Source organism: Bidens hawaiensis, unplaced genomic scaffold (assembly GCF_021521415.1).
Source record: "Bidens hawaiensis isolate Kalapana, Puna unplaced genomic scaffold, B.hawaiensis_p1.1 tig00018600_1, whole genome shotgun sequence".
Lineage (NCBI taxonomy): Eukaryota > Viridiplantae > Streptophyta > Magnoliopsida > Asterales > Asteraceae > Bidens > Bidens hawaiensis.
Genome location: NW_027492818.1, coordinates 240135 through 263993, shown reverse-complemented (window position 1 = coordinate 263993; position 23859 = coordinate 240135). Strand labels below are relative to the sequence as shown.

The 23859-nt window shown below is 40.3% G+C and overlaps 1 protein-coding gene across 1 annotated transcript; it reads left to right on the top strand.

Annotated features, from left to right (window-relative positions):
* Nucleotides 1–6875: 6875 nt before the first annotated feature.
* LOC143556520 (uncharacterized) lies at nt 6876–7888 on the top strand. Its single transcript, XM_077045814.1, has 2 exons — nt 6876–7252; nt 7447–7888. The coding sequence occupies exons 1-2, from the start codon at nt 6876–6878 to the stop codon at nt 7886–7888; spliced, it is 819 nt and encodes a 272-aa protein (XP_076901929.1).
* Nucleotides 7889–23859: the final 15971 nt, after the last annotated feature.

Here is a 23859-nt window from a genome sequence, read left to right as displayed (position 1 = left end):
TTTTGCAAAAACTCAATTGGTTAATGAAAATTTATTTTAATATATTTGGTATTAGGTTGGTGGTATTATAACCTATTATAATCAAGCAAGCAACCACAATAGCAAACAAGAATATGTAAATCTTAAATGGCCAAAAGGTAATTGGTCTAGCTAGAGCCTATTAGCAAGACCAATCGGGTCAAGGGGTCACAACACAAACAACCACAAGGATGGACTCCTGGTGCATCCGGTCATCTTTGCTAACTCCCACTGACTTCAAGAACTCCACGAGCTCGTCCTCGGTTTTCCTTCGGGTCTTCTTTATTACAATATTAAAAAAATACATATAATGAAAAACCAAACCCAATCTATTAAAATCTTGAACCATCAAAGTGGCCAAAAACCATAAAATAAAACCTAAAAATAAAATACAACTTTGAACCATCCATATGGCAAAAATCATACAACCAATCACATAAGATCGGGCTAGATTTACATATTCAATAAAAATAAAGATTGAGCAATATTTTGGTCAAGAACCAAACCAAGATTGCTCAAAAACATATCTAGATCAAAAACTTCAACTAGCTTGAAGTTTATGATGTAGATCCGGTGAAAAGACCGGATTCGACTCGTATGTTGTAACCAAGGCTCTGATACCACTGTTGGGTTCCAGTAGTGATCAGTCAACGGTTTAACAATTAAGCCCGATTTAATTAAATTAGTTTCATAATTATTAATCACATTAATATATGAAAACGCAGCGGAATACAAAACGATTAATCACCAACAACGGAACCGTACAGGATCCGGTTACAAACAATACGAGTAGGATTCGAAACAACCAAAGAAACATAAATATTTAAACGACAATATTTAAGTTTACCTCGGTTAATAAATAACCGGTTGAGACAACAAGGTACAACGAACGACGCTAGTTGACGAACAAGTAACCGGACAGCGGCTGCGACAACCTTTAATGGTAGCAGCGGCGGTTTCCGATCAGCGGCAGTAAGAAACATGAATAGCAAGTTGCGGCGCGGGAAACGGTGGCGCTAACTATGCTGTGGTGTTGTTGTTCGGCTCTTAAACTGAGATGGTCAGTTTTGATTTCTTTTCGTAAACGACCCAAAAACAACAATTGGTATGAGCTCCACTTTATTTGGAGCTTGGTGGTGGCGGCAGAACTACTTTTTGTCCTTATTTCATATTTAGGTTATTATTATTATTATATATAATAATTAAAACCTAACCGGGCCGCCAAAGTCCAACTCGTTAAGCCCGAACAAGTTTATTTATTTAGTAAATAAACTATAACATTTATAACGATTATAAATGATAATTTCGTCATTTACCGATTAACAATTTAAGCGGATTTTATTTCGTTGCCCAAGGTGTAACTCTCACGGGTCACAACCCGGTTGGTCACGTTGACTTAAACAAACCGGTCCATATTTCCAACACTTTCTTCCATAGATTAACACGTGGAAAGTTTTATCTTCTTTTTGAAGATTTCTCAAAGCAAAAAAGAAAATGTCATTCCTAGCTCAAAAGCAAAAACAATACAATTACTGATTTAGGTTGAATTAACAAAAGGTGATATTCACGAAGATCTTGATTTCAAACACGTTTTTGATAGAAATCATAGAGATGGTGGACGGTCTCTGTGAGCCTAACAAACAATCATAAATATGAAGATACATGAATAGATAAAAGATCAAAACTATTATTTTCATTAAACCTAAATATATATTACATAACTTTCTTTCCACCGATGAGTTCTTCTGAAGTGGTGCCTCACACAATGACCAATCTTTACAAATGAAGCATTAATACTCTATTTATAGGCACTTGAGCCTTGTTCTCCGACCTATGTCTCCTCTTGCTAAAGAACCCATTAATTATGTCGCAATTCACCAATTGCCTCAGCGACACTAGGAAGTGTACTATATGTCTTAGCGGCACTTCTAGTGTTTCCAGAATTCATGAAGTATCACAAGTACGTCGGGCCGACACTTCTAGTGTCGCAAGAAGCGTCGCTCAACAATTTGAAACTACGACTAACATCGTTGAATTAATAATATCATTCTCAAATTATATATCTGAAGAAATACGAAATCCCCCATTAGGTCTAACTGCTTAGTCCAAGGGTGATGATTAAGTATTTCCCATGATGGGTTATATTTTTCCTTAGCGCAAATAAGTAGTACACCTACAAAACAAAACACTGTAAGCTCGTCACGAGGGAAAGGGGGGTGGTCATCTCGTAACTACCCTCCGGAGTGAGAATTGATAATAAAGTGAAAGCTAGTTAAAGGTACCAGATCCTTTACCATATGAAGATGAGTTGGTATTTATAGCCGTTAGAGAGGAGAGAGGGGGTATGGCCAACTGCCCACTGCCCTGTCAGGCTTCCCACCAATCAGGTTGAGTGGGCGTGTGTTAAGGATAGTTGGTGGGCATGGTGGCCATTTGATGTTGACATGTCGTACTATGTAGTACTATTGACTATTGTTGTACGTCTTTTATTGGTTGGGCGTCATTTACGATGAATATCCTTCCTTTTTGCATCATGCTCATGGAGATCTTTGGCGCTCCGATTCCTAAGGTGTCAGGGAATGTTTGATGCATAAGGATATAATATTCAGCGCCAGGGTCTCTGCATTGCGCCAGACCCATATATCCGGCGAGAGTATTTATATTATGTTTATTTGTGGGTTTAGTACTCTACCTCTACAAGTCCAACCCCCCCCCCCTCCCCCCACTCCATTGTCGTCTTTTAAAAGCGCGGGACTATGGACTTAGTGTTTGTCGGACGTTTTGGGAGGTTGTTCTAAACCTTTTTTTAGGCATAGCCCTTTTATGGCGGGAGGTTATTGTGACCTTCCTTAGGCGGAGCCTTTTACAGCGGGATTTTATTGTAAACCTTCCCTTGGCGTAGCCTTTTATGGCAAGAGATTATTGCAGACCTTCCCTTGGCGGAGCCTATTATGACGGGAGGTTATTGCAGACCTTCCCTTGGCGGAGCCAATCATGGCGGAAGGTTATTGTAGACCTTCCCTTGGCGGAGCCTATTATGGTGGGCGGTTGTTGTAGACCTTCCCTTGCCGGAGCCTATTACGGCGGGAGGTTATTGTAGACCTTCCCTTGGCGGAGCCTGTTATGGCGGAAGGTTATTGTAGGCCTTCCCTTGGCGGAGCCTACTATGGTGGGAGGTTATTGTAGACCTTCCCTTGGTGGAGCCTACTATGGCGGGAGGTTATTGTAGATCTTCCCTTGGCGGAGCCTACTATGGCGGGAGGTTATTGTAGACCTTCCCTTGGCAAAGCCTACTATGGCGGGAGGTTATTGTTGACATTCCCTTGGTAGAGCCTATTTCTTTGTACTTGTACTTGAAGATTATCACCAAGTTTTGTGATTATATTTGAAATGGCACGTGTTCTTGGCGGGGAAACATGAATTAAATTCATGTCAAGATAAAGGAGCGGTTGATGTGACAAGTTTGACGACGGTTACGTCCTGCAAGCAGTTTTTTCGTCTGTGTCAGGCGCGTGGGCGAGAATCCCGGTGATGCGCCCAACTGTAACACATTTTAATGCCTTGTCCTTTGCGTGTCTCATTTTGATTGGTTTGTCTGTATCATCTGCCTCAATTTTACTCCCTGACATTAATTGTGATGGGTATATAAGGAAGTGTTGTGCATTCCTTTTCCCATGTTCATCTTCATCTCGAATACCTTTTCCTTCCTCTTCTACTATTCTTATCTCCAACGAATTTTTCAGTTTTCTTCTATTTTCTCCCTTAATGGCTGGTTCGTCTCAACCGGACAAGGAAAAGAGTTCTAGGAAGAGTCACACCATGGATTTTTTGGGGTGCCAAATGTCACGCCCTGATATCGATGCGGTAGTCAAGACTTTTTTGCATTGACCCTGCCTTTGAGCCAGAAATTCCGGCTCCCGGCAAAACGATGATGCAGGCTCTTGCCGACAAGATTTCCGTTTAGAAAGTAATTCTTTCTTGGCAACTTCTGGTTACCCATTAGCCGCTTCCTGCTGGAGGTTTTGGATATTTTGGGTTGCATCTAACCCAAATACATCCTCTCAGAATGGCGTGCCTTCGCCATTTTGAGTTTACTTGTCATTGTTGGGTATAACCCCTTCGCTTGACAAGTTGGTTGCTTTTTACCAGTGACGCAACGCCCGGCCCCGGCCCCAAGTAAGCTTCGTTCCTGACCCGTTGAGAACATCCATTTTGTAACATAACCATGGCTAATTTCAAAACCGCTGTGCATATTTCTTAATATTATAAACCAACTTTTTAAACGTTGATATAGAAAGTGCCTTAGTCTTGATGATCATATCACATGAAATCTAAGGCTATATGTAATTGAGGGGTTACGAAATGGGACGACTTGCGTCATGTGGCGCCCAGTCAGCAAAGGGTGAGTTTTTGTTTTAAGGGTGTTGTAGAACAACACACACACACACACATATATATATATATATATCACAAACACACAATATAATAACAATAATAATAATAATAATAATAAACATCGGCGACAAATAGTCATCGACCCTATTGTCGCCTGGGGGTAGTGTTCAACACAAAAATCGCCCCATAACCCTTGGTTTGTCGCCCCCACTACAAATACCCTATTAGTGAAATAATGTTCGACAAGATATGATTGGTTCTTACACTTTTGATTACCTTTCATTGAGTTTGAGCAATGCATGTTGCATTTTTTAGTCTAGTGGTATGCATATGGTGTCCCTTTCATTAATGTGAGGTTGTGAATTCAAGTCCTTGAAGTACAAGATTTGAAGGATTTTATTTATATGGAAAAATTTGCAGTAAAATAAAATTATTGGTGTCACTTTGCCAAAGGAAATACCAAATAACCAATAGGTCCACAAATATGTCGTATTAGATTTCTCAAAGAAACACATTCTCTACTTGCTTCACGGATTGCCGTGATCGATCTGGATTATTAATTAAGTAAAAGGAGAAAGGGGGGGGATTAGCGAACAAGTACTGTTACTACAAATCGCATAACACCCTGGTTGTTCTAACCAAACAATTTCAAATATCAACACCTCCTTCATCATAGCTCCGTTTGGACGTGGTTTGGTTTGTTGCGAAAATTTCACGTAGTAGAACACAAACCCATATATATCTATACCTCATATATAAGTACAATCATATAAGTCCAAAGTTAGTAAAAACTTAATTCACTAACATTTGTTCTAGCAAGGAAACCTTAAATTTGAGAATCCCCAAATTTAAAGAACTTCTTTTGTAAATGGCAACAAGAATCCCCAAATCTAAAGAAAACTATTAGTGTAACCAGTGTACAAAACAAAATAACCCAAAAGCCCAAACAGCCCTCGACATGGTTTTGTGAGATCGATGCAAAACCAAATTACCCTACATCCCCTAAAACCAAATGAACCTTAAGTCCCTTTGGTTGGATATTATAAAGGTAGGGTACTAAACCCACTAATAAACATAAATAAATACTCCTGCCGGATATATGGGTCAGGCGCCATGTAGAGACCCTGGCACTGAATGCTATATCCTTGTGCATCAAACATTCCCTGACACCTCTGGAATGGGAGCGCCAAAGATCTCCATAACCATGGTGCAAAAAGGAAGGATATTCATCGTAAATGACGCCCAACCAATAACAAACATACAACACATAGTCAATAGTACTACATAGTACGACATGTCAACATCAAATGGCCACCATGCCCACCAACTATCTTTAACACACGTCCAAGGAACTTGATTGATGGGAATATTGTCAGGGTAGTTGGCTATACCCTCTCTCTCCTCTCCAACGGCTATAAATACCAACCCATCTCCAAATTGTAAAGGACCTGGTACCTTTGACTAACTTTCACTCTATTAACAAATACAATACACATCGATACTGATTCTCACACCGAATGGTGGTTACGAGATGATGCCCCCCATTTCCCTAATGACAAGCTTATGGTGTTTTGTTTTGTAGATGTACTACTCATTTGCGCTAAGGGGAAACCCATCGTGGGAAATACTTAATCATCACCCTTGAATTAAGCAGTGAGACCTGAAGGGGGACTTCGTGTATCTTCATTGGTGTCATCCGTACATTTTTTGCTAGAACTACTTTTGACCTAATTTCTTGGTTTAAATGAGTGGAAAAACACCCACTAAAATGGTTGGCCAGTCGTCAAACATTAACCAGGAGGTTTTAACCTGGACACAGGCGTTGTGATGGGTAGTGCCGAAGGCATCGCTAACGCGTCCACCCTTTGACCACCCTTCACAGGAGTGGCCACAACCAGGGTACAAATCACGACCACAATCGCAAACACCCTTACCGCCAAGCATCTTGAATTGGCGGGAAGGGGAGCAAGAAAAGATCATGGCTAGAATGTAATAAAAATTGTCATCTATCGTCCGACCAAGAAATTTGTTCAGTGGAGAAGCAGCTATAATAGGGCGGACGAAGAAGATGAGGAAGACGACGATAAGCCAACTCCTGTTGTGCGGAAAACAAGAGAGTCGCCATCTGAGAAAAAACGGGGCGACAGGGTAAAAAGCCAGGCTGAAGGGCGTAGTAAAAAACAATGCTCACGCCATACGGCAAACTCGTGGCTAGACGATCCAGACTATGAACAAAGCTGGAAAGATCCGGATGCATCTATCAAGAAACTCATCAAATATCTTCCAGGCGCGAATTAGGATTTTTCAAAGCCAGATAGGCCAGTCGCCTCGGCTGGAAAATCTAAGTCACCAGGAGGATCGCGAAAGAAAAATTACCAGATAACCCAAAGATTCCGCCAACGGTGGGCGAGTATGATGGGTTATTAGATCCAGACTTACATCGCCGCAGGTCTAGTCTCGGGATGGACAATGCCACTCTGGTGCCACATATTCACTTCAACGCTCGTAGGAGCGGAAGAGCATGGTTTGAGCGCCTACAAGAAGGCCAAATCGCAAATTGGGATGACTTGGCGAATAAATTCACCCAACATTTCAGTCAACAATGGCGTCACATCAGTAACCCAGTAGACATCCTCAACGTCACTCACAGAGATAATGAGACAATAAAAGATTTCATTACCAGGTTCAAGAAAGAAGGGCTGAACATTGGTGGATTGTGCGAGGAACTCATCCGCGCAGCGTTCCTCCAAAACGTGAGATGTGATGACCTCATTCATATCCTCACAAGCCGAGATGGCATGCCTCAAAGTTGGGATGCCATCATGACAACAGCAAAACGGTATGCACGAATAGAAAAAGTCTGGGTAAAGAACTCCCACGCACTAATGCGCGAAATGATATTAATCGAGCCCGCCAAGGCAAGAAAATCAGCTTGGTTTGGTCACGAATAAACCATGAGTCCCAAGATAAAGAGACCACCGCTAACGAGGCATATAAAAACAAGCAAAAGGCGCATCCACATCTTTATATCAGGTGGACGCCTTTGACCAAGAGCCCCGCACACATCATGTATACAGAGGGCATTGAGTTTAAAAAGCCTCCACCATACAAACCAGGGCTGAACACTAACACAACACGGTATTGTGACTATCATGAGCCGCATGGTCACACGACAAATCAGTGTTCCAACCTGAAAGATGCTATCGAAGAATATGTCAACAATGGAAAGTTGGAACACCTTATAAAGAACATTCGGGGAAGCGGGAAGCGAGCCGCAGGTCACGATGGCGATAGATCAATGAACAAAATCAAAGTTCTCCACGCCAATATGATCCAGGGTGGCGCCAAAAACAAGAAGCGCCAGCAGATAGAACAGGCTGCATGGAAAGAGGAACAAGTCATTTCTCCAAAAGTGAAAGGCGGCGCTAACAAAAAGGCACCACCGGTGATGACTGCTGTTTATTGGTCATTATAGGACATCCCATTTTTTGTGGACGCGTGAGCGATGTCCGATATAATATACCGATAGTATTTTGTCCTCTTGGAGGAAGAAGATAGGCGACGCCAAGTTTTCCGTCAATGCGCCAATAACCGGTTTCAACTAGAGTGTTGAATACCCGTTAGGGCAATTGACGTTTCCGTTTACCCTTGGTGACGGAAAACATTCAAGAACCGAGGACTTAGACCTCCTCTCATGGAAACCCCACACCCATTTTATGACATCATCCTGGAAGAGAAGTGATTGGAGACTTTAACGCCAACCCGTCCAAAATGCACAGGATATTGGAGTTACCAACTCCCACAGGGATATCAATGATCCATGCCAACCGTGAATGCCATGTGGCGGATACAAACATTCTGTTAAAGAAAACGATGAAGGTGATGGATCAAGGAGAGCCAGAAAAGCGGGTGCTCAATGGAAAGTTCCCAAAACAAAACATCACCATTGGGCCCACACTCTCAAATCCCACTCGTTTAGTGCTCAAGAGACTCCTCATCAGCAACATCGATGTATTCTCTTTGACACCTGTGGACATGACAAGGGTACCAAGGTCCAAGGCGAAACATCAATAAAAGTAAACTCAGATTTTGTCCCAGTCATAGAAAAACGAAAAAAAATAGGGTCGGAGCAAGCAAAAGCTTGTAATGAACAAGTGCAACAACTCTTGGACGCGGGTATCATCCGCATGATCCACTACCAAACATGGGTAGCCAACCCAGTTATGGTACCCAAAGCAAACGGGCAATGGCGAATGTGCATTGATTTCAAAGACTTGAACAAAGCATGTCCCAAGGATTGTTATCCCTTACCGAAAAAGACTTGAAAGTGGATGCGCTAGTACCTTTCCGGTATAAGTGCTTCCTGGATGCTTACAAAGGGTATCACCAGATTCACATGGCAGCAGCGGACAAAGACAAAACTGCATTCCGCACAGATAATGACACGTACTGCTACAAAATGATGTCGTTTGGCCTAAAGAATGCAGGTTCCACATATCAACGCCCAATGGATCATGAATTCAAGGGATAAATTGGAAGGAATCTGGAGGTCTACATGGATGACCTGGTTATCAAAAGTAGCACCGAATCAGCGCTGCAAAAAGATATTGATGAGACTTTCAAGACACTCTAAAGGATCAACATGAATCTCAACCCGGGTAAATGCTCCTTCGGAATGAAGGAAGGAAAATTCCTTGGCGTTATCGTCACTACAAATGGTTTCAAGGAAAATCCAGAAAAATGGGAGCCATTGTCACAATGACCTCTCCCACCACGATCAAGCAGGTCTATAAGTTGAATGGATGGCTAGTCGCGCTTAACAGGTTATTGTCGAACCATAAAGACAAATCTTTCCCGTTTGTTTCAACGTTAAGGAACTGCCTTAATAAAACAAGTTTCGATGAACGGCGGAGAGCGCGTTCCAAGAAATTAAGTCACGTCTAGCAGAACTTCGAACGTTTACAGCGCCGACACCAAAAGAGTCATTAACAATGTATCTGGCCGCATTCGACAGAGTGGTTAGCGCGATACTGCTCGTAGATAGAGACAACGTAAAAACGTCGATCTATTATGTTAGTCGCACCATAACATTCGCGGAAACCAGATACTCCACGCTGGAAAAACTGGTCCTTGCATTGGTTCAATGCATAGATATTTTCAAGGAGACCCGATCAATGTTCTCACCAATTATCGCCTACAAAATGTACTTTGTAAGCTGGAACTTTCAGGCAGGCTAGCCAAATGGGTATTGAACTGGGAGAACATGCAATAGAGTACAAACCAAGGCATGCGATCAAAGGGCAAATCCTGGAAGATTTCATAGCTGAGGTACCTGCAACGCAGGAAGTAGAATGCCAAAGGGATTTGGAACCTCTCGCATATCAACAGAAAGAACACGTCTGGCAGTTGTACACAGACGGTGCGTCAAATGACGAAGGATCGGGAGAGGGCTTGAAGCTAAAGGACCCAGAAGGCTACGAGTTTACATACGCTATCCGCCTTGATTTTAACGAGGCGGAATAAGAAGCGCTCCTGGCAGGTCTAAGACTAGCAAAGAAGTTAGAGGCTAAACACCTAGAGGCCCACGTGGATTCAATGTTGGTGGCAAATCAAATTGAAGGCGCGTACGAAGCATAAGATGACAAGATGGCTTCATACCTTGCACAAGCTAAAGCGCTAATGCTAAACTTCACTACATGCAAAGTGAAACATACAAAGAGAAGTGAAAACAAACACGCGGACGCGCTTAGAAAACTAGCATCGGTAAGCTTTGACCATTTGGCAAAGGATATCCGAGAGGAAGTGCTGGAGAATCCCTTTGTCGCCGCAAGAGAAGTTTGTGTTATTTGCACAAACACAACCAGTTAGATGACACCGATCATCACCTTTTTATCCATGGGCACTTTACCGGATACTAAGGAGGAAACCAGAAAGATACGCCCCAAAGAACTGAACTATCAAATGAAAGACGGAATTTTGTATAGGCGATCTTACTTGGGACCACTTCTCCGATGCGTGGACCAACAAGATGCAAATTAAATATTAAGAGAAATTCATGAAGGCATTTAAGGAATTCATGCAGACTCAAGAATGGTGGTGGCAAAGATTATGAATGCGGGATACTACTAGCCAGACATGCACATTGAAAAGCACATACACAAACACAGTGCATGCCAACGACACGCACAAAACACCCTTCAGCCAAAAAATATGATGATACTATTAACATCAGCGTGGCCATTCCAGAAATGGGCGATTGATATTACAGGTCTATTCCCAGAAGCTTTAGGGTGGGTGAAATTCTTAGTAGTCGCCATAGAAAACTTTACCAAGTGGATCGAGCCAAAGCCTTTGGCAACCATCAACGTCGCCAACGTCAAAAAATTCATTTGGGAATTCATCATCTGCCGCTTTGGTTTACCAATGAACATAGTCAGAAATAACGGAACACAATTCGCAGACCAACACATCAAAGTCTGGCTATCAGAGTTGAACATACGTCAGACAAGGAATAAAGCAGAGGCTTGACGGAAACAAATCGGGGTTGATAGACCAAATCACACAACTTTGGGCCATCCGCAAACAAAAGAATACAGGCAACGCGGAAACACCTTTTAGCCTAACTTATGGAACCAAAGCGATGGTCCCGGCGGAAATAGGCATATCCTCAAGTCTTGGCGGCGGATGATAACAATGACAATCAAAGGCGCATTGATTTAATGCTTCTAGAAGAAAGATGAGAGTTGACCGCAATACGTGAGAAAAATTACAAACGCCATGTTCAAAAATATTATGATGCAAGATTCAAAATTTGCGAGTTCAATGTAGGATATTACGTCCTTCGCAACAATGAGGCATCAAGAGCGCACGCGCTAGGAAAGTTGTTGCCAACTTAGGAAGGGCCCTATCAGATAAATATGGTCCAAGGCAAAGGCGCATACGCGCTGATTCAACTCGATGGCTCACCATTCCCAAAAACTTGCAACGTGGCATAGCTACGAAGGTGTTACATGTAAATCGATTCAATTACTTTGTAAAACCGAGCCAAGGGCCATGACTAATTAATGAAAACGATACTCCGGAATAGAAAACTTTTGACCAGCAAAAACAAAGTAAATAATCTAAATTTTATGGGAAGTACTTCAAATAAACTCTCTCTAATATATTTACAAAGAGTGGATATCAACATCTGCAAAACAAAGTTAAAACTCTACAACTATACTAGACTTATGTACAAAAACTAATCCAAGCGGGGAGAAACCTCATAATCAACAGTGTCTTTTGAATTTTCTTCCACCAGATTCCGCTGCGCTACAACATCATCGCCAGCCATAGAAAAAGGACCCGCCTGAGATTGCTTTAATAGCTCCTTCAACTTCTGCATGCCATTCTCTTCCTTGGCGTATTGCGTGACGACAACCAAGATGGGAAATGACAATGCATCGTATTCAGCCTCAGCAGCTTGATACTCCGCTTCCTCATCAATGCCATGAAGCACATAGGCTTCAAGGGGAAGTTGGTGTCGCAAATGCATAACAGCTTCCTGAAAACCAGCCGTAACAAGGCGCCCAACGCTCTTGGTCATCGCATCGTTTGTTATGATGTGTTGGGCAACCTACAGATAAACAAACGTTATAAGGTAGCAAAAAAACAAATAAAATAAACAAAGAAGTAAAAAGGATATACCTTGCAAATGGCCTGCTTTAATAGCCAATCGTGGTCACTTGCAGCAATCGCACACTGAGCACTTAATTTTTCAATATTCCGCTCACGAGTGGCGATCGCATCTACCAATTTTCCCACATCTGCCTTCCTAACCGCCGCTTCAGCTTCCAGATCATCAACCCGCTTATGCAGGTTAACCTTTTTTTGTTCATGCTTGGCGGCGGCCTCCTTTGCAGCTAGAGCTCGGTTGTGTGCATAAGCAAGATCTTCGTTGGACTTCTTGCACGCAACCTGGAACTCCTCATAGCGCTCAGCGCGCTCACGGCATACTCCGCCAAGTCTACCTCGGCCTTCAACAGCTTTCCTTCAACAACTGCCAAAGCATGGCGGTGCTCCGCTGCTTCACGGCCCGCTTTCCAAGCGGTCTCCTCGCCATTTTTTACGGCAAGTTCCATCTCTTTCATAGACTCGGAAGCCTCAATCTTTTGAGCATGTAGTGGCAAATTGTCGCGAACGAGCTCCACCAAACTAGAGAGACCCCAGATGGTATCATAAATGGCGTCAGACACCAAACTGTCTCGGGGCTAGAACTTGCAAGCAACACGTTCCCCGGGTGGAAACGCATGCTCCAAAAATTCAGTACACGTAGCGGGATCTTCAAAATTGGCACCGCGGGTAATGTTCCATTTAGGCTGATAAGCTTGATTCGCTTCAATGGAAAGCGGGGGTCTATATGTACATCCCCCGTAACACCGCCGACACCACTACCTCTGCTACCACTAAGATAAAAAAAAATCCGCTCACGATCGCCCCATTATCAAAAGGGGCGGTTGAACGATCTCATCACCGTTAAGCACAAAAGCCTTGGGCGGTGAAACCTCCTTAGACTTCTGGAAATAAGCAAACTGCGCGAGACCAGATGTCTGGCTCACTGACTTCCCCAACGAAACCTTAGGCAACTTGACCAAGGTTGCCTTCAAGGGTTCAAAAATGGGCGCCGAAGTTTGGACCTCAGGTGGAACAACCATCTCCGTTATCATAGGCAACGACGTCACAATAGTTTCGGCCTCCGACGGCCAGTCACACCCGTCATCATCGGCAAAGTCACCGATTGCAGAATAGGCAATGCCTCAGACGATTCGCCCACACTCGTCATCACGGGCAAACAAACAATAGCCATGCTGGCCGCCAAAGATACACTAGCAGACGCCGCGAATTCATTTTGTCCTTTCTTCTCCGCAGGTACCTTCTACGCATATGTAACAAACAAATAGTTTTTAGAGGGAATCATGATATATTTAAGAGGAAATGTTAGCTCAGTTACCTGGAGACTTAAATAGACGACTCAGACAGACAGTCCAAACGGCATGTCTGAGATGATGACGACATCATCATCATCATGCTCGAGGGGCCTCTTAGTAGCACCCTTCAAAGACGCGACCGTCTTTCTACCGCCACCTTGTGCCCCCTTCCTACCGCATTTAGGAAGGCACACTATATGAGATTGTTTACCTACAAACACAGTTAAACATACACATCAATTTGTTATATAATTCAAGTAATAGAAGCTTATGGACCGTGGCTTACCCTATTTTGGGTTAACAAAACTAGGAGGTGGTGGCTGCCGAGGAGGCAGTGACTGATCTATAGGAAGGGGAAACACAAAGTTAGGAGCAGTCCTCGTAAGGACTGGCTCCTCCCGAGGACCCAACTCCCGCCAAGAGAGGATCTCCGTACCCTCAGGCGAAGGTTGCAACAGCAACAACGGGTCGTCCACCTCTACAAGACAACAATAGTTATTAGAAAAGGAAATATATATATATATATATATATATATATACACACACACACACACACACATATACAAGAGCAGTTATCACCTTGACCACCATTCTGAATATAAGGGACCATCATCGCATCGCTCCAGACGCGACTCATCCCAAAAAGCACCAGTGCACGCTCCGGATACGATCGGAGAGGAGAAAGGCTGGCCTTCAAAGTATCATACCAGTCCGCACCAGAATACGGAACTGATTTAGGTTCCGGAAGCTCTTTGCCTTCAGCAAAGTGCATCAAATGAGGAACCACGCACGTAGAAATGTAGAAGAATATGCTCTTCCACTCATGAAGGCTCTTGGGCGCGTCAAGAGCTGTTGCATCCATGATTCAGTTTTTGGCGAGGCAACTTTTGTTGCAGCCATGATTTGGTTTTTGATGTGGTGACTTTTATACGGTTTTGAACTTTAAATGGTAATGATTTTTTGGTCTTAAAATCGTTGAGCTTACTATTGTTTATAAATTCGCTCCAAAAGTTATTTAAGTGCCTACAAGAGTTATAAAAGTAATTAAAAAACGATCAGCGCTTTAAATAGTGACTTAGAATTTTCAAGTGAAAGTAAAAAAGATTTGTCGTCTGAAAAGTTGAAAAGTTTCAATGACTGTGAGTTGTGTTCGCTACATCTATGCAACGTTTATTGAAATGTTGCATCTTCAAGGTATGGGCATGGCAATATTTCATATGGGTTGAAAAATTTAAGACCGGATTGTCCAAAAAGTCAAAACATTCAAAGGGGAAATTTTAAGTATCACGTCGTTCTAAGATCCAGTGATGCCAACGTCGACCGCGTGGTAAATTTTCTAGATCAATTGGTCATATAGATGATATCAAATGTGTTCTTGATTTGTATTTAATTTTCAAATTCGTTCAAGAGTGTTAATTTTGATGATTTGTACCACTCTGAGTTATTAACTATGACATATGGATTATGGAGCAATAGTGAAAAAATCGCTTACATATTTTGTGGAGGTTGAGGAAGCCATTAAGCAGCTCGGTCAAATGTAAGTATTTTACATTTTTTACTTATTAGATATTTAGCCTCGTGTCTGTTGATTAGTTTGAGTTATTTTTTTGTAAATGCTAGTCTCAGGTCAAATAACGACGCGTCACTCTGATCTGTCGCAAATGTCTTTTCCAAATATTTTACGAGCCGAGCTCGCCAAATTTTGCACTTCTCTAATCTCTCAATCATGTGTTAAGAAATATCTGGTGTGTAGCTTTTCAATTTGATGTAAGACTCTTATCAAGCTTCTTTGTAACTGATGTTGATTGCTATTATCAAATTACTAACACCTTGGCTTTACAACCAGAGGTAAACTAGACTTTTAGGTTGTATATTGGTGAAATGGATGGTGTTAGAATAAAGGTTTTAGATATCCTTTTCTTGGTGCACACCATGTATGCGATGAAATATCATTCGTTTTTATTTTTGTATTAAGCTATGGTTTCAAATCCCCCGCAACGCGGGGGGTGGGGGTGTCAAAATACTAGTTTAAGTTAACTCAAAACTAAGTTTTATCAGCAGTGAAGCATTAACTGTATTTAATGATGATCAACATTGTAGTAATAATGGTCTCTTTTCCAAACTTGAAATTGTTACATCTAAAGTTATATATAATATAATACTAGTAAGAGAGCCCGCGCGTTGCGGCGGGTGTCCCACCTGATGTTAAATTTTTTTGTCGTTACAACCTTTTTTCGTATTTCAACTATACCCTCTTGTGATTACATTTAACCACCCTAATAAGTTTTCTTCTTCACCTGTCGTTTTCCCTCACAAAATAACCACAAATTCGCAACTATGCTAACAGTTCCGCTTTGGGATCTGCCTAAACTACCACATAATCAGCTTCCTCTTGACCTCCAACTCAAAAAAACTTGCATATCATGCAACAATGATGTTTCAGTTCATGCTCCAAAAACACATTTGTGATAAGTGTTATTGACTACTACCCCTTTGGAAAAGTTACATTTGGTTTATTCTTCAATTATATATAAAAAATGGCAGGAAAAAAAATACAACAATTAGCACATCTTATGAATGCTATATTATATAAAAAGAACTTTTTATTTTTACCTCAAGAGCAAGTCTGTGAGAAGCATGTTCGGAGAAGACATATGAACTCCATTTTTGGACTTTATTCACTTTTTAATTTTGAAATAAAAGTTGGCTAAGACCATGTTTTGTTGACCCACACCTATAATATACAACATATTAATTAAAGAAAATAATTGTCATCAGATAAAAACTTGACTCGTTACTTGTAAAAAGTAACATGGTCATCAAAAGCGTACCTGACTCACCGAGCCAACATTATAATGATATCACCCGCTTTAAGTTGGTTACTCATGATGAGCATTGATTCATAAGTATGGACCCCACCAAATATGTAGAAACAATCTATTCAAATCAAGAAAGCTAGCTTTCGAAAAAATCTGTGCATTAGCAACCTAACATTTTCAAGAACAAACACTAACACAAAGAGGTGTTAGAAATAAAAAGAATTTAGTTTTTTTTGCAAGAAATTAATTAAATTCATATCAACTCCAGAATAACCCAATTTTTTACAGTAACCCAAGTTAGTCTTCTAGTAACTACATAAACACACATCATTAGATTAAAGTAATATATAGTTATTTGTATTAGACAACAAATAAATAAATAAATCAAATGTCAGAAAAAAAAATTGCATAGTTCAAGTCACCATACAGAAAACTATATTATGTAAATCCATATTGTGTAAATTAAAGCGTCAAATTACAAAACTGCCTATTGTTATGCAACCTTATTTTTTTTATTAAGCTCATGCCTATAAGCCAAACTAAGCCTTCACTGTTCGTAACAACTTAGTTTTAGGGTCAAAAGTCACCCAATATTTGGTTTATTGTGGATCGGATTTGAAATAGCCAATGGAGTGGTATAGTTTTTTAAAAATTTAGGAGGTGCACGTACTAAAATCAATTGGCATGCTATGAGATTAAAGTCAACCCATATCGACCCACTCATTAGTAAAATCGGTCAAAATTGCTACATGTACTTGTAATAAGGAAATAGCCAAAGTTTTAGCATGTAACTCTTTGTAGTTCACCTTTACCAATTAAAGCGACACCCGATTGTTGGTAGAGAAGATTTGAGGAGAGAAGGGCAGACCACAAAGTGTCAAGTAACTGAGATGCTTGCTATTGAAAACACAATAAAAGTATTATTCTTCATAAACTAATTAAAAGCAATACCCTTACACTCAATGAACCCTTTTTATTACAATTATGTTTCATCTCTGACTGCTCAAGCTGGTAAGTGTATTTCTAATGCATCAAACCTCCTAAATCTATTCTTCTAAGCATTAAATACAAAGAACTTGGGGCCTTATTTTCCATCCAAAAACTTGGAGGCTTACCTCAAAAGGAAGACTAAAACATCATCTTAATAAAAACAAGTCAATGTTGTTAAAAATAAACCGAACCTTGATGATCTGGTCAAGCTTAATGATGTGTGTAATATGATGCTCTCACAAATAAGCTTTAAATTTATTTAAAACAATACTCCTAAAGAAACCACACAAAACCGGCAAGTGTACCGATCACTAATAGTATAGAACTAAGGAAGTCCGAGTATCGAACACAAGGACACGTGAAAACATTTATGATCACTAAACCCTAACCAAGACTCACCTAAGAATATTTAAATGATTTTTAAGATAATTAACTACTTAACCTAACTTAATTTAACCAAATTAATTAACTAGACTTAACTTAAATTAACTTAACTAAACACCTGATAAAACTTAGCGACTTGACTGCAATCGGAGAAAACGTCTACCTAGGTAAGAATCATATTGAAGGTATTGTGACATTCGTCAATTTCGGGTCTCGTTTGTATTCGTTTATCATGTAAACCGGCCCATTTTGGAAACCAAAGCTTATGATATAATCAAAATGATGGATTTTATGTTACAATATTGTTTTACACTTGTTGGGTCTTGAAAACATTCTTTTTGGTCCTTAAAACTCCTTAAAATGACGTAAACCAAACTTTGGGGACTATTATTGCCATTTACCAAAAACTTGTTTGACCATTTCAACCATCACATACATCTTTAACCTATTTGTATGAACCATACTCTTACCATTATAAAAGCAAGGCTCCATACACCATTTTGGTTGTTCATCTTCTCCAAAATCTCTCTCAAATCCAAGTATTCATCTTCAACATTTTGTTATTTTGATTTCTTAATGTCAACTAACTATAGTCTTTCATTTTAACTTGTTCATCTAATATTACTAACACTTGAATATGGTGGTACAACATATATATAATACACACCCCTTGTTTCCTTTATTTGTTACTTCACCGACTCCGGTTGGTTAAGTTTCGAATGTCATAAGGCAAGGTCATGGAGGACTTCGTGTTCTTGATATATATATACACACACATAACTTATTATACATATCACTTATGACTAACTTCTAAGCCTTTTAGTTTGTTCATCTTATTTACAAGTTCCATAGTGTGGGTTTGTATAAGACTAACCTCGGTTTAACCGAAATTAGTCCAAACGGGAAACCGAACTTTTGTTTACTAGTTTTGTTAAAATAGTTGTTTAAACATGTTTATTGCTAGATTTGAGTTTCAAAAATCATTTTTACAAGTTCTTTGATATTAAGCATATGGAATCCATCTATGAACTCGTTGGGAGATGGAAACCGAACTAAACAGAAACTTTTGCTTAAAAGACTTGTAGTTAACTTTTTAGTTGTAAAATTTAAGTTTTCTTCATTTATAAACCAATATACAAGTTCTATGATATTTGGGCATGTAGAAACCAACTATGAACTATTTGTGAGATGGAGACCGAACCAAACCGAACTATACCGACTTTTACTCGCTTAAGACACACAAGTGTGTTTTTAGCTATCAAGACTTGTATATTTCTTTAAAAATAGTTTACAAACCGATTTTAATTATTTTCTTAAGTACTTGGAATTGTTGGATCCAACTTGATCTCATCACATAGTTTGGACCGACAAAACCTAACACTCGCTTAACGTGCGTTGTAAGTTCTAATCAATAGATCTACATACTTGGTTAAGTGTTAGTATATTTTAATGAGTTATCTCATAACAATTAATATGTTGGAAAGTTGACTTTGGGTTTGACCATTTGTCAAGACCCGAATCGACAACCCGAACACTCGTTAAAAACCCGTTTTAGTATCTTTGTCCCAAAGGAACTTGCATTTTAGCATTTTTCCCACCTTATTACTTAACATTGGTTAAGTAAATATTAAAGTTAGATACTTTAACCCGGTTTCGAGCAAACTTACATTTTTAAAGGATTGTTATTATAAATTCTTAAATAGTTACATTTTAAAACTTGAACTTTAATTGTTTACTTTTTGCAACAATTATTTTATTTAAAGATCTTCAAGACAACTATTCTAAATCCAAGATTTTATTGTCATTTAGGCCTTGCTCATTAAACTTCATCCATCCGGTTATTCATCTTTTACCGATCAAGTTGTATACTTGAACGTGAGTAACTTCATACCCCGTTTTCTATCTTTTTGTTTTGGGGTGACATTTCATACTTATTCAAATCAAATGCTTTATACTTGAGTCTTAAACCACAAACGTTGTTGTATACTTTAGTTGAATAATTGCTCGATTTGGTGTTCTATGCTTATATGCCTATGTGTTTATCGCTTTCGGTTGGTGGAATCTATAAATCCTAGACTACTTGGCATCCCCTTGTAGCAAGGTGTCGTTAACGTAATGCAATTAACGATATTCTATTAAATCCTAGACTACTTGGCAATCCCTTGTAGCTAGGTGGCGCTAACGTAATTCTATTAGCGATTATCAATTTATCCAAGTTTATAGCTATTATTTATGGTTTTGTATACTAGTTTTGTGGCTTTTCATACTATATATCTATTGTTCAAACTTATAAATTTCTCACCAACCTTTGTGTTGACAACTTTATTTTATGAAATGTTACAGGTTTGCATCTAGGTTGATTATGGAGTTCGGTGAAGAAAATGACATAAATACCGTTAGGATATTAGCATAAATGAACAATATTTGATTTGCTATATTTTGCTATATTTTGTTGTATTTGACTTATGAATATTTGGTTATGTGACATTTTCGATGTTGTGAAATGAAATGAGTTTGTTAAATATTGTAACATCCCAAAATTTCAAGATAATATTAATTATATTACTTAATAATAGAGGGAAAGTTTACTCGGGTTATCAGGAAATAAATAAAAGAATAGGAGTTGGTATGGGTCGGGCTAGTGTCGGGTAATGGACGTGGGTTATGGACTTGGATTAATAGAGATGGGTTAAATGAGAATGGGCCTTAGGTCCATGGGATTTCAGGGGTATAAATATCTCCTAAACCCAAAATATCTTTCATTTTCACCAAACTCCCTAACACACACACACACACCGCACACATACCGCCGGCCGACCGAGCCAAGGGAAGAATCGGGCAGGACCGAGAGAGAGCGATTAGTGTGCTAGCAAGTTAAACAAGATCCAAACAAGCTCAAAAAGGTATGACTCTTGACCTTTAAGGTTTAAAGATCCAAGCTTTTTAGTGTATAAGCGACCAAAGATGGTCGGGAAGCGTAGTGGGTGATATTGAACCATAGCAAGGGTGTTAAAAACGCTCAAAATGCTGGAAAGAAACCGAACAGCGGCTGTCTGGGTAACTTCGCCTTCATCTGGGCAACTTCGCCTTCAACGCGATGAACTTCGCCTGCAAGCTAAGTTCGCCTGATGAACTTCGCCTGCAAGCTAAGTTCGCCTAATGGCAACTTCGCTGTAAAGTTAAGTTCGCCTAAGGTTCAACTTCGCCTGAAGCCAAGTTCGCCTGATGACAACTTCGCCTGAAGTCAAGTTCGCCTGATGGCAACTTCGCTGTAAAGCTAAGTTCGCCTAGCTGGTAACTTCGCCTACAGCTAAGTTCGCCTAAGGTTAACTTCGCCTAGAGCTAAGTTTGATTAGAAAATAAATTAAAAAGCGATAAGTTAAGTAAGCCACTACTAGGCCACCAGATTAGATCAGGCGAGTATTGATACGTGTAACTTGTACAGTCAGCCGAGCTCAGATAGAGAAGGGATTTACAGCTATCAGAAAAAGAAGCAGAATTCAGGTGAGTTTCTAGCCCCATTTATGTGTTACGTTTTCGGGGCTGTGTGCATACTCAATATGTTTGTTAATACACTTATCCTAAGAGATAAGTGTATGCCTTATATGGATAATGTGAAATATATAAATGATTGCTTGATGGTACGTGAACGATCTTCGGATATTGCACGTACTGTCAGGTTGCAGCGCTAAGAATAAGGTAAGTATGTTATGTATGTTTATGTGTATGAACATGATAGAGATAATAGAAGAAAGAAATGATAACGTATGGTTGTATGGTTACGAAGAGGGTACCGAGCCCTAGTAATACTCGAGGAATGTAGGGCGTAATGCTCTTTATAACGTAAGATATGAAAGTAAGATAATACAAAAGAAAGTAAGAAAGTATGAACGAAAGGATATAATTTTATGTGTATGCCGTGTATGGTATATGTGATCGATACGATTGATTGCTTGACGGTACGTGAACGATCTTCGGATATTGCACGTATCGTCAAGGGAAGTGACTAGCTCCTTACATGGATATTAAATAATAAAGTATAGTGTTCCTTTTATGGAAGGTATAGTGTTCCTTTTATGGACAGTAAAGTGTTCCTTCTATGGATAGTATAGTGTTCCTCCTATGGAAATTATATATGGTAGGGTAATGGTAATGGTTCTTTTAATAAATATTACGTGACGATCCTCCTATGGATATTTATACAAGTTTAAGGTAGTAATATGTGTCTTCGGATACGGGAAGTAATATATGGGAATAAATTGTATGATACCTGATTAACTAGAACTCACTCAGCGTAGCTGACTTTTAGTATGCACGCAGGTGAGCCGATTACAGAGCTAGCAAGAGGATGACGCATGGCATGGATTGAACGGCTGGCATCTGAAGAAAGAAGTAAAGATATTTTGAATATAAAGTTTTGTGTTATGGTATCAAAGAAAAGATTTAATGTTTTGTAACAAATGATTGATGTTTTATATTCCGCGAAAAGTTTTAATAAACTCTGATTTGAAGGACTGTGTTTATGAGTAAATCCGACGCTAAAGTAGGGCTACCGGGTTCGGGGCCTTACAAGTTGGTATCAGAGCATAAGTTCGAGAGATTTAAGCATCCTACATGCTTAGACTCGAACAGAGAATGGGATTTAAGTAAGAAAAGAAAGAAGATGTCAGTTCAAGAATGCCATGTGTCGCTCAAGCAAAAATCAGTAAAGGTAAGGTGTATGATTAAATGATATATGTTAATGAGAAAGAAAAGATACGTGAACGATAAGGATAGAAGTAATTGATTGTTTGATTTGACTAACTGCTTAAGTAGAACCAGCACAAATAGACTCATAAAGGGAAGCGAATAGGACACGGAAAGCAACGTGATCAGCTAGTCACAGCTGGCCACTGTTATTACCTGTTAGCCTTGCTATCCTTGTACTAAATAGTTCCTTGAGTGATGATGTTTGTGTTGTCCCTTTAAGAATACCGATGGCTGGAGCTGGAGAAGTTGTGGGAACTGGGGGTCGCACTGGACGTCGTGGCAGGCCTCGTCTTGTCCGGCAACCCTCGGTAGAAGAAGCTTCCCACACCGAAGATGAAGGGAGCGCCGCTGGAGGAGACCAGAACAACAACGAAGAAGTTCAACTTAGCCCTGCAGTTCAAGCAGCCATTGTTCAAGCTGTAGTTGCTGCTGTGAAGAACCTGAATCCTGAAGGATCTGCTGGAAGCCGTGAACGAACCGTTGAAGGGGCAGGTGGTAATAATAGAAAGGATGACGAGAGGGAAAGGGGTGACTCGAGTGAGGTAAAGTCTGTGAAAGATGATGATAGGAAGAGGGGCCGAGGCGGTTGCAACTATAAGTCCTTCAAAGGTTGTGACCCGCCTAAGCTGACTGGTTTAGGAGACGCAATCGCTACTCTTCAGTGGATAACCGCCATGGATAAGGTTATCCGCATTAGCGAGTGCCGTCCTGACCAAGCTGTCGGTTATGCCACTCAATCTTTTGAAGATGAGGCTATGTATTGGTGGGAGAGTGTGGAGCAGAGGAAGACCCGTGAAGAGATCAAGGCGATGAGTTGGAATGACCTAAAGGACATGGTGATGAAGAGGTTCTGCGCTGATACAGAAATTGAAAGAGTGGAGATGAAGTTTCTGAATTTGAAATCGGGAGAGATGACACAACGGGAGTATACTACTGAATTCAACCGCATGTCTAGGTTGGTACCTGACATGGTGAACACTGAAGCTAAAAGGATCAAGTGTTACGTAAGGGGACTTCCACGGAAGGTTCGCACTTTGGTTAAGTCTAGTAAGCCCGCAACATTTGACTCGGCCGTGGAATTGGCCGAGATGATTTATGAGGACCTTGCCCACTGTGAAGGGGAGAAGATGGAACCGAAGAAAAAGAACCCAACCCTAGAACCAGAGGAAGCCAATGAGGTGGATGCACACAAAAAGAAGGCAAGGCAAGAGGGGTTCACTGCTTGTGAAAAATGTGGGAAGAGACACCCCGGAGAGTGCAGAAAGGGATTAGGTGTTTGCTACAGGTGTGGAAGAGCAGGACATTCCTCTTGGGAATGTAATGATTACCATAGGTGTCACAACTGTGGAGGACGTGGGCACCTAGCAAGGGATTGCAAGAAGCCAAAGGGAGGACATGAAGGAGAGAAGAGTGCTTGAGGTTTAACAGATTCCTCCGTATGCTTAGAGAAGACATTCAAGAAGGCTAGATGCTAGCCATAAGTATTAAATCTATGTGTAACTTATTGATGACTCGATGCGTGTTGTTTTATGTTGAAA